This window comes from Thamnophis elegans, chromosome 2 (assembly GCF_009769535.1).
Source record: "Thamnophis elegans isolate rThaEle1 chromosome 2, rThaEle1.pri, whole genome shotgun sequence".
Lineage (NCBI taxonomy): Eukaryota > Metazoa > Chordata > Lepidosauria > Squamata > Colubridae > Thamnophis > Thamnophis elegans.
In genome coordinates this window covers 19,667,437-19,679,393 of record NC_045542.1, presented here as the reverse complement: position 1 = coordinate 19,679,393, position 11,957 = coordinate 19,667,437, and the positions used below count along the sequence as shown (strand labels likewise).

The 11,957-nt window shown below is 41.5% G+C and overlaps 1 protein-coding gene across 3 annotated transcripts in view; it reads right to left on the bottom strand.

Moving 5' to 3' along the window:
- Positions 1-1,571: 1,571 nt before the first annotated feature.
- PFKM (phosphofructokinase, muscle) overlaps positions 1,572-11,957 on the bottom strand; it is a 44,317-nt gene continuing 33,931 nt past the window's right edge. For all 3 annotated transcript variants that reach the window (XM_032209026.1, XM_032209025.1, XM_032209027.1), the window contains exons 18-23: positions 10,364-10,528; positions 8,393-8,454; positions 4,621-4,732; positions 4,299-4,398; positions 3,431-3,536; positions 1,572-2,298 (exon numbers count right to left, since the gene is read on the bottom strand). In XM_032209026.1, the coding sequence (XP_032064917.1) occupies positions 2,151-2,298; positions 3,431-3,536; positions 4,299-4,398; positions 4,621-4,732; positions 8,393-8,454; positions 10,364-10,528 (693 nt within the window). In that variant the 3' untranslated portion in view covers positions 1,572-2,150. The remainder of the gene's footprint in view (positions 2,299-3,430; positions 3,537-4,298; positions 4,399-4,620; positions 4,733-8,392; positions 8,455-10,363; positions 10,529-11,957) is intronic.

Genomic DNA, 11,957 nt, shown 5'->3' with positions numbered 1-11,957 from the left:
AAGTTGACTGATTTCGTCCTGGTTAAGTCCTTATTTTTATATTCACAAGGTAGGCCAGCTCACATTCACCAGATGTGTGGGTACACTGATTTCTCAATAGTGATAATTCTGATTATGGAATTTTGAGAATTGAAATCTAAACTTGGGGATAGATGAACTAGATCAACTAGTTCCATGATGATAATTAAGTAGATTTCACCAAAGCAAAAACATAATATGAATGGGCCATATTGTGAGTAGGGGAGCTTTAGTGAAAGGGGCTAAATACATCCAAATAATAGGGAGATCCTTAATAGAAAAAGTACCAATCAACAACTGGATTTTGTTTCTAAAGTTATTATTAAGGTATTGTGTAGGCCTGCATTAAATATTAACAAAAGTATGTATGGTAGATAATTCTGCTGGAGAAACCCATAAGGACTTAATTTAGGCATAAGAGCAAATGCTTGTAGCTGTTCTTTTTCATTCATCTGGATTACACACTAAAGCCTGTATAATATTGATGGCTCTCCTTTTTTTTCATTCACTGTTCAAATGTTGGGGGTTTTTTTTTGTCCTGTTTGCTTCCTTGAGCCTGCTTTTAGGGTTACCCAGCATAGGTTCCTGCTCTGCTGTAGGTTTTCCGGAGTATTCAGGAACGTTCCACAGTGGCAGTGCCATAAACACTAAGGAAGAAAGTTGTGAGCATTGAGCTTAGCCATGCTAAAATGGTCTGGCCCTTCCTAAATTTAACAGTAGATATTACAGTGTCAGGAAACATCACACATGGGCTGGTTTTCTGCAACTGTGAACGGCCCAGGAAAATTAATGGATTACATGAGAGAAGAATATCCATCCACTGCAATGTAACTGCCCAAGGAAATTATTCTCTTTTGGTAAAAAGTTTAAGCTTGGTGTTCTGCCTGCCCATTCTTCCACTTCAAAAAATCAAGATTGGGGAAAGGGCTTTTTCCATGTTGTATCTTTGGAACTTTTTAACTCCACCTTTATTTTTAAACGCACTTATTTTTAGATCATGATGGCAACCATTCTGTTCACACTTTAATCTTATGGTAGTTACTTTGTTGGAGAACAGTGAAAATTCTCTAAACTGGCCAATTTACTTACTAGTCCATAGAGATTTTAATCCTACTTCCATGTACAAAAATGACCGAATGTGCCATTGCCAGTCTTCTGAAAGCCGCTTCTAAAACTACATGTTTACCCAGTCATCGCTTCACAAAAGCTGCCCTAATACATAGATTTCACCAAGTTAATGTCCACATAAGCATTTACCCAAGGAGCAAAACTCTTATACTTGTAGACACACACAGTATCTGATACTTCTTTGTGGGTTTGCTTTCCTGTCATATGTAAAAAACAACAACAGAGGATTATTATATACTGCCTGTGCAGTGTTCCTTTTAAATCAATCTGGAGCTTGCTATGGATAAAGAAGGAAAAATATGATTGGGAATGGAAGAGACAGCAATGACAAGATATAGCATTCAGCAATGACTAGATAGACTGGTCTGTCACTTGCAATAAAGAGAATGGTAACAAAATGAAATAGGGAGCAGAGAGAGTACAACTTCTAGTCAAATAGTTCCTGTTTTTTTATTTTGAGCACTTGGATAAGTTGACTATTTTGGGATTGGCATTCAGATGACAAAAGTTTTAATAACAATCATTCTGTCTGGTTTGAATGATGACCAGATGAAGAAAATTCTATTGGAAGTACATTCCTGGAGCAGCAAATCGCCTTGGCTAACCTTTCCGAGATTGGCTAGGAAAATCTGGCAGCAATAGTCCATTCCACTCTGGAGAAAGTGGGCCCAGAAGCATATGATTATATAATATTAATAAACCTAAGAGTGACCCTAGCTATTATCCAGATGGAAAGGCCAGCAGGGAGCCTACCGTATTTAAGCAGCCTTGAACTTTCCAAGAAGGTAAACAACAGTAGAAAGTTTTGCCAAGTATCAGCTATGGTGTGATGTAATGATATGCCATTTATAATAGGCACGTGGCTCCAATTACAGTACATGACACTAGATAGAAAGCTGCATGCTAACCTGGGGAAGGAACTGAGGATTTGTAATTTATTTAGAAGTCTCCTTATATGCCATGACTGAAAGAGGAGGAACAGCTACACCTGCTTTGCTAACTCTTCACAGAGCACCTTCCCCAGATACTCTCTTTCGAGTGATGTGCTCCAAGTGGGCAGTCTCTGAGGTGTCCAGCTCGATCTTGTACTTGGCTAGAATCTTCAAGATGGGACGAAGCTTCAGCCACCACTGCGTTTTGGGGATGCGATGACTGTCGAAGAAGGATAAAGGTAAGGTCAGTATCTTCATGGCAGAGTCATCCCTACCAATGCAATATATTTGGTGGCTGCAGCTACTATTTCTTTGAGAGATATTTTCCTGAGGTTGGGAAACTTGTAGGAAGCTATGACAATGGGCATGTTCACAAAGTTAAAACATAGTGGTCTAGTGGTTAAGGCACCAGGCTAGAAATGTGGGGACCATGAGTTCAAATCCCACAAAATCCCATGAAAGCCAGCTGGGTGATCTTGGGCTAGACACACTCTGTCCAACCCACCTGTTATTGAGGGGAAGACAGGAGGAGGAAGGAGCATTAGGTACTGTATGTCCCAAAGATGTTTTTTTCAAGAGGCAACTATACTTTCTGGTTTTCTTTGAAGATGTTTCACTTCTCATCCAAGAAGCTTCTTCAGTGGTTAAGTGCAGAACCCGTGCGGAGGGTTGGGGGGGGGGGGGAAACCGGCCTACCGGACATTCCGGAAGTCCAGAAATGGGCCTGTTTCCGGCCTCCAGAGTCGGGGGAAGCGGTTTTCGCCCTCCCAAAGGCTCAAGGAAAGCCTCCAGAGCTTGGGGAGGGTGATAAACGGGCCTACCGGAAGTCTGGAAACAGGCTTCTTTCCGGCCTCTGGAGCCCGGGGGAAGCAGTTTTCGCCCTCCGGGAGGCTCAAGAAAAGCCTCCAGAGCCTGGGGAGGGCAACCCCACCCCCCAAGGTGCAGGAGGCTGACTAGGGCAAGCCCACCATGGCCATGCCCACCCAGCAACGGGGCAGTGAACTTGTTGCTGCAATTTTTGAAGCCCACCCCTGCTCCTTATCCTTTAAAGTGCCTCACTGCAGATTAAGCCTGAAACATTTGTTCCATTGTCAGAAATATTTCCAACTTTAGCCTTCCCTTTCCTCTTGCCGTTTTTTAGATTTCTGAACCTCTGTTCACCACAAAACGATCAGAAGAATAGGTGACACGGTAAATGCTTACGGCAGTTGCATACAAGTTATGTTATATTTTATTCTAGCAATGAGGGCTAGAAGCTATTTTTAAAAGATTCTTCAGTTCCCAACTAATATTGTGGATTTACCTAACTTTCCATGGTACACTTTCTGATTTTTCCTACAGAGAAGACTTACTCAAAATCTGTTTCTTCTTTGAGTTCCGTGATGGGCTGAAATACCAGGGCGCGTCTGCGCATACCCAGCAGGCAAGCTGAATCAGCAGTGTTGGCAAAGATACGACCTGCAAAAGGAGCACATAAAATGTTAACATTTTTATGGAAACTTGAGTTTTTATCCTCCTAATGGAAAGCATTTATTTTGAAACATTGGGTGGAAAGCGATACATTGGAATTTAGCAGAAAAGTCTTCCATTAAAAGACAACAACCTGGAATTAAGTACTGCATCGGGCTTTGAATATATGTGAAAAGATCTTAAGCACTGACTTTGATCAATAAACCCCAAGATTCAAGACCATCAATAGATGGTATCAAACCTCTCGTGTAGATCCTCCTTTGCCTACTGTAATTGATTTCTCCCCCAGAGGTAGGATTCAGCCTGTTTGGACCAGTTTTGGTGAACCAAATGCTAATTTTGCATCTGGTTCACCAAACTGGTAGTTGCAAGGACTGGCTGGTCCCACCCACCCCTCCTCTCCCAGGAGTCCCCACGTGGTCCATTTTGGATGCCAGGTAAGTGCAGGGCCCTTGCGGAGGCTCTTGGAGGGCCTCCAGAGTCCAAGGGAGGCCATTTTTGCCCTCCCAGAGGCTTGAGGAAAGCCTCTGGAGCCTGGGGAAGGTGAAAACGCCCCCCCCCCCCCAGTCGTGGTGCAGGAGGCCGAGTAGGCCATGCCCACCATGGCCATGCCTACCCAGCAACCAGGCAGAGAACTGGTCACTAAATTTTTTGAATCCCACCCTTGTTCTCCCCTACTCTGTTTATTACCAACACAAGTGCGGCTGCCCACCAATCTAAGAGGAAATTCAATGGAAAGCTCCTACATACCGTGTCTGGAGCATTCTTTGATCTTGCCAGACATCCATGCCACAGCTTTGGCACCCATTTTTGTTCCAAAGTTTCGGTCAAACGGAGTCGGTGACCCACCCTGTGAAGGTAGAAGGAGAGTCATGTTAAATTAGGGGTTAAACTTTAGAGTTATGAAAGTGTGATGAGGACAGTAGCTTGAAAATCTTTGGGTAGAAAGAACTGCAGGGATGGACAGGTAAGGAAACAGGGTTTAGTGGGCTACTGGGGCTTTTCTGCCCAAAGATACTGATTACAGTAGGTGAGTTCACAGAGAGTGTCAAGTCTGATCTTTCTGATGTACCTGTTGCATATGTCCCAAAACGTTCTTTCTGGTATCAAAGACACCCTTTCCTTCCTCTGAATACAAATTATATATGAAGTCTGTGGTATAGTTTTCATTGCATTTTTCATTCCTGGAAGTGAAGAAAAGAGGCATTCATGTGGCAGGAAAACATAGATTTGACTAAATAAACAGCCCATAAAATGGAAAGTGTTTTGGTATAATGCCATCAAAAGGACATTTTATTTCAGAATGTTATTGACAACTTTTGCATGTCCTTCTCTGTCTGTCTATTTTATTCACACAGTCTTCCTGCTTAGCTAATTAAAATCTCATATTTATTTTACAGCCTATAATTTGAAGTTATTGATGCTGTAAATTGTGAGTACCAACCTTCAATCCACCCGGAAAGCGCTTTGTTGAAGAAGGTGGATCTCAAAGAACGGCCTATGACAGTTCTTCAACCTTTCAGAAAAATCTGGCTCTTTTGAGCATCCCGTACTTATTTTCATCAAAAGTAAACTTTGCACAGAAATCAGGTGAGTTGAAGAGCTGCTGCACTTGTTTTGGTATATGCCTCAGCATGAGGAAAAAGCATGCATATATTATATACCGTATTTTTCGGAGTATAAGACGCACCTTTTTCCCTCAAAAAAGAGGGTGAAAATCTGGGTGCGTCTTATACACTGAATACAGCATTTTTTACCTCCCCAAACCTCACCCCCTTCACTAAAATGGTCATACATAGCTTTTAGGAGGCTTTCAGAGAGCTCCTGGGGGCTAGGGAGGGCAGAAATGAGCAAAAAAATGGCATTTTTTTATTCATGTCCCTTTTTTGACAAAAAAGGGGCCCGTTTTTGTGAAAAATGGACCATGGGGGGGGGGGGGGGTTTGCAGAGTGCAAAAACTTTTTTTAAAAATTTGCCTCTTCAAAACCTTGGTGTGTCTTATACTCCGGTGTGTCTTATACTCCAAAAAATACGATAGGTATTAAAATAAAGGAGAATATCTGTAGCTCAGGTTGAAATGAGGGGTCCTTGATGCTCTCTGAGCTTGCTTGTTTTCTTGCAGATCATTCATTACTCAAAAACCAGGTAACCCCATCACTGCTAGTTTGAGTAATGAATGTCTGCAAGAAAACAAACTCAGAGAGCACCAAGGACCCCTCAGGTATCAAAAAGCTTGTACTCTTTTTCCACAATACCTCCACTGAATGGGAAACTTATGATCTTCCTGAGCTACAGTACCGACAGTTGTAGAAAGATGCTAAGAGCTATCTATTTATAATATCTAAATCAGTATTTCTCAACTTTGGCAACTTTAAGACATAGGGACTTCCAACTCCCAAAAGCATGGCTGAGTGGGGAGATAGGAGTAGAAGTCCATACTTCTTAAAGTTTCCAAAGTTCAGAAGTATTGTCTAGCGAAATCTACCCAGGAGATCCAATACTTTTTTCTGTTTCATTTCTCATGGCACTTATTGGCCCCAAAAAAGTGAAAAAGCAAGCCAACATGTAAAATGCCTGTTTTTCATCTGGAACGCTGGATTATGGTAAGAGAAGGGTTTTGTTTCTCTACAGAATGGTAGGCTGGGCTGCCTAAAATGCCTTGCAGCTCATTTTGCTGTTATTATTAGTTAGACATGGGCACAATATTCATTCTGTATTTAGCAACATATAAACGTCTAAGTAGTGAATGGGGACTTCTGGCTACTGTATATGCTGGTATGAAAGCAGTTATATCTTTCCCTAATCCTACAGTACAGTGTTAGTAATGTTGGAGAACAAAGCAAGTTTTTTTCTGCCATAGCTAAGCTAGTTTTTTTAGGCCATATTTAAATGTGGCAAAGCTAACATTTTCAGGGATGTTGCACACTTTAAAAACAATTCATACAGTTATAGCATCTTTCTACAAGTCATTAAACTAGTTCATTTTTTTCAGGTTCCATACAAGTCTGAAAAATATGTTCAATTTTTTTCTGATTCCATAAAACTCTGGGGAAAAATGCAGTTGCGATAATTAGATTTCTCAAAGGAACACTGTACTTGCATACAATCTGAAGTATTTCAGAATTACTTTCAAAGCGTGCACAATCCTACTAAGGAAGGAGCCGAGGTGGCGCAGTGGTTAGAGTGCAGTACTGCAGGCCACTTCAGCTGACTGCTAGCTGAAGTTCGGCGGTTCAAATCTCACCGGCTCAAGGTTGACTCAGCCTTCCATCCTTCCGAGGTGGGTAAAATGAGGACCCGGATTGTTGTTGGGGGCAATATGCTGACTCTGTAAACCGCTTAGAGAGGGCTGAAAGCCCTACGAAGCGGTATATAAGTCTAACTGCTATTGCTATTGCTATTGCTATTCTATGTTTTGTGAAGAACTTCTGAGCCCAGTTTATTTTGGGAGAATGTTGATAAACATGCACACTACAATTACAACAACATATGCATAAAAAATATGCTTGCTTCTGTTTCTCTCGCAGTGTCAGTCCTTTCCAGACCGGGAAATCAAAATCATAAATACTATTTTTTTATTCTAAGGTTACACTGACAAAATCTTGCAAGTCTGAACATGCTTCTCTCCTTCCTGTCTAGTAAGAGGACTAAGAAGAGTCCCTACTGAGACATTTTCTCAAATTATACTCCTACTTTGGACTCAGATTTATTTTGTCAAATAGTTGTCTAGGCTGCAGCTGTTCCTCCTCCAAGTTATTTTCATATCCCATTCCAAAAAGGAGTACCGTATTTTCACGACCATAAGGCGCACCGGATTATAAGCCGCAGTATCAGTTAACGTTAATTTTTCAAACTTTTTTCATATATAAAGCGCACCGGGTTATAAGCCGCACGTTTTTTTTGCAACATTCATCCACGCACAACTTTCGCAAACAAACAAATTACTAACGAAATCGCAACATCTGCCACTCCTCGGACTCCGCACTACATGATACACCCCCCCCCGCACCGTTCGTCCAGTAAGGTCGGGGAGGCGTTGGGCAGAATTGGGAGGGAGATTTTCAAAGAAGCGCACCAAATATCTCCCGCGAACTGAATCGGCTTTAATAAAGCAATTACCTGCTCAGATTTAGTTCCCTTTGTGAAAGTTAGAATCCGCAGCTTGAACCCGAGAAACTATTAATCCTTCTCCCATTAAGTGCTATTCCATCGGACCTCCCCATTAAAACCAATCGGAGGAGAAAGCCTGGGCGAGCTGGGGAGGGAAACTGCTCAGATGGTGGAAGGGACAGGAGGCAGGAACGGAGGAGAAAGCCTGGGCGCTGGGGAGGGAAACTGCTCAGATGGTGGAAGGGACGGGAGGCAGGAACGGAGGAGAAAGCCTGGGCGCTGGGGAGGGAAACTGCTCAGATGGTGGAAGGGACGGGAGGCAGGAACGGAGGAGAAAGCCTGGGCGCTGGGGAGGGAAACTGCTCAGATGGTGGAAGGGACGGGAGGCAGGAACGGAGGAGAAAGCCTGGGCGCTGGGGAGGGAAACTGCTCAGATGGTGGAAGGGACGGGAGGCAGGAACGGAGGAGAAAGCCTGGGCGCTGGGGAGGGAAACTGCTCCGATGGTGGAAGGGACGGGAGGCAGGAACGGAGGAGAAAGCCTGGGCGCTGGGGAGGGAAACTGCTCCATATATAAAGCGCACCGGGTTATAAGCCGCACTGCCGTTTTTTGATCAAATTTTAGGATTTTCAGTGCGCCTTATGGTTGTGAAAATACGGTATTTTTCATCAGACTTACAGAGAACTCAAAGACTTCTAAACTGTTAATCCCCTCTAATAAGTTTAGTCAGGGTACCTCAATATTAGGCCTCTTTTCACTGTGGTTTTCATTTTCTCTGTCAGATGTTCCACATTCATCTGTAAACAAAGAAAAAATGGCAACATATGGTTTTATTCTTCAAATTGTACATTGACACATTTCAAATACAACACTGTAGATTTTATTACACTAGTGAAGCCACTAACTTTACCACATCCTTATTACAAAATCAAAATGTAGGACCCCCATGGAAATACTTTTCCATGTCAAGTTTATTAGGTAGTATGTTGTATGTATTAAAGCCAATGATAGTGTTTGAATTTGTCACACTAAATAATTCTGTCTCAGAATGTCAAATTGCATTACGTCTGTATCTATTTGTATTAGTGAAGGCAGAGCCAGCATCCACAGTGACAAATGTCTTAAAGTTGTGAATTGATTTGCTCTCTCTTCTCAAATATCTGACTGCTTCTGAGTGAAGACAAACCCCGGGAAAAATGTAATGAGAATAGGCATTCTTCTCTGGAGGGAGACAGGAAATTATATTGCATCTCTCTAAATAAAAAGCAAGTGCAACAACAGTTATAATTTCTCTTAAGAACAACTAATAATCACAATTACACCCAGTGCAGAAATCAAGCAATGTTATCAGATTGGCTGGAAAAGCAAATCACACAGTGAAACAGCCAATGTGTTCTGTTCCATTTATCTCTCTTAATAAATAGTTTTGCAAGTACAACTACAGTTACATTAGAGGTTTAATATTCACAGCAAAATATGTTGATCAGTATATGTGTGTGTTGTGGGGGGGCGGAGAGGATTGAGAAAGTGGATGAGCATCTTATAGCACATCAAAACTGGAGATGGGGTCGAGAGTCTATTTTAATACCTTGGAGGTTGTGAAGGATGGGATATGAAAGAACAGGCTTAGGCCAATCCCAACATGACTAAGTGGCTTTTGATGCAAAAGCCCACAAAATATTCTATTTTGACTTCAGACAAAGTTGTGCTTTCCCTTGGTGAACTAGTTTGTTATCTGCAGGTTTTCATGGACTGAAGATCAGTGATAGCTAGAACCGAGAGGACTTTTATATAGATCCGTTTGATGTACCCAGCCTGGATCAGGCATTTATACGATTATCCCTTCTTGTCTGGATGACTGAAATGTGCTCTACAAAAGCTCTACAGGGGACTGCTGTTGAATCACTCAGAAACTGCAACAGGATGCAAACAATTATAGGTGCAAAGTGACTTGTTCTTCCATTCCAAGAGCCCTGGTTACCAGTTGGTTTCCAGGAACAGGTTAAGGTATTGGCTGCACCTTTAAAGTCCTTCATGATACCAGACTTGAATATCTGTTGACTACCGTCTCCTTTTAATCTCTGCCCATCTTTAAGATTTGGAACAGAAGAGTCCCTTTTAGTCTTACCTGAAGTATCTTCAGAGACTCTTAGGTCCCACTTTCTCAATCACTGCCCCCACCCCTCTGCAACAGTCAGCTGGGCTCCAGCCCTGTTATATTTTGACAAAACTATTAAGATTTGGCTGTTTGGGCAAGCCTTAAGGATTTGAAGAGTTGTTCATGCATTTCCTGGGGTGAGGGGTGTGATTAAATTTATGAGCTATGCTTGTTCCTTTGCAGTGGGACATTATTGCTGTGCTCTAATTTTTATTACTGTTCTGGAAATGTGACAGCCACTTAAGAGTCTCACATGGATGGAGTGTCATATTACCTTAGTAAAATAATCATAGAAGCAACCAAAGTATACATTAATCAATCCTTCTTGTGCAGCAGTATGTTTCTTGATAACATGCATTCCCTGTAGTATTCCCCCACCCCCACCCCACTGCTCTACCAAGAAGTCCAGGGCTCTTCTAAGATGCAATAGAGCTCACTTATCCAAATACTCAGTCCAGCTCTTCCCCCAGATTAACAACACATGCAGTCCTCCTAGCGCCAGGTATGCAGTTATAGAGCGAATTTTTGCCTCTGCAAAAGATGTTCACCTCCAAGTCATGGATGGTGAAAGGATCTTCATAAATGTAGGCAGCATCTGCTCCAGCTGCTAAGCCTGCCATAGTAGCCAGGTAGCCACAATAGCCTCCCATGGTTTCAATGATGAAGACCCGCCGCTTGGTGCCAGCTGCAGACTGTTTGATGCGGTCGCATGTCTAGGAGGGAAACAAACCAGGCAGAAAAAAGAAAAGCTTTGAATGGGAGCTAGAAAATATTTTTGGGGGAACCATCTGAAGAAAGTTTGCTTAGCTATTATAAAAAGGGAGCAAACCCCACTGCCTTCTAGCACTGATGATGTTACCTAGTTGGGTGATGGAACATTTGCAAGCAAACAACCAAGCTCCACTACGGATTCCACAGTCTTAGTTTTTATTTCTTAAGACTTCATTTAAACATACAATGATCATATTGAAGGAAGGGGATATAAAAGAGAGAATTTGGGTGGGGTGTGTGTATCTAGACCAGTGCAAGGTAGAAATAAAGGTAGTCCTCAACCAACTATGACCACAATGGAGTGCAAAATTTGTGTTGCTAAGTGAGACATTTGTTAGGTGAATTTGTCCCATTTTGCGACCTTTTTTTGCCACAGTTGTTAAATTAATAACCCAGTTGTTAAGTGAATCTGGCTTCCACATAGACTTTGCTTGCTAGAAAGTCACAAAAGTTAATCACATGACCCCAGGACACAGCAAAGGCCATAAACATGAGTCAGTTGCCAAGCATCTGAATGTTCATCACATGACCATGGGCACACTGCCCATGGTGTTTGTAAGTGTGAAAAGACATAAGTCACTTTTTCCAGTGCTGTTGTAATTTCAAATAGTCACTAAATGAACTGTTGTAAGTCGAGAACTACCCATATATAACATACATATACATACACACACACACACACACATGTTGTATTTTTGCTGATAAATAAATAAAGGGAGACTAGTATAGATCTATTTCAAGCTATTTAGCTCTCATCAGCTAGCCATACCCTTACTGGGATTCGAACCTGTGCTATATTACATCTTAGGCAGACGTCGTAGCCATTAAGCCTGCCTAATATATATATGTGTATATATGTGTATATATGTGTATATATGTATATGTATATATATGTATGTATATGTATGTATATGTATGTATATATATGTATATGTATGTATATATATATATGTATATATATGTATATATATGCATATATATGTATATATATGCATATATATATGTATATATATGCATATATATGTGTATATATATATATGTATATATATGTATATATATGTATATCGAGACAGGTACCAATGCCTGCAATCTCTTGTCTATCTAGGAGCAACTTTCCAAGTGCCCCAAGTGCAGCTCCATATGCAAAATGCAAACTGCCACTGAGCAATACCACCTCATGAATTTTAATTGCATGAAATTGCCTAAAAGGTTGTTCATTGTTTATTGATCATTTAGTTTGACCTAGGATTACTAGGATTAGTACTCTCCAGATTTAGGAACAGCTTTCTTTCAAAAGAATTAAGAGCCATGGTGGCGCAGTGGTTAGAATGCAGAATTACAGGCTAATTCTGCCGATTGCCAGCAGTTCAA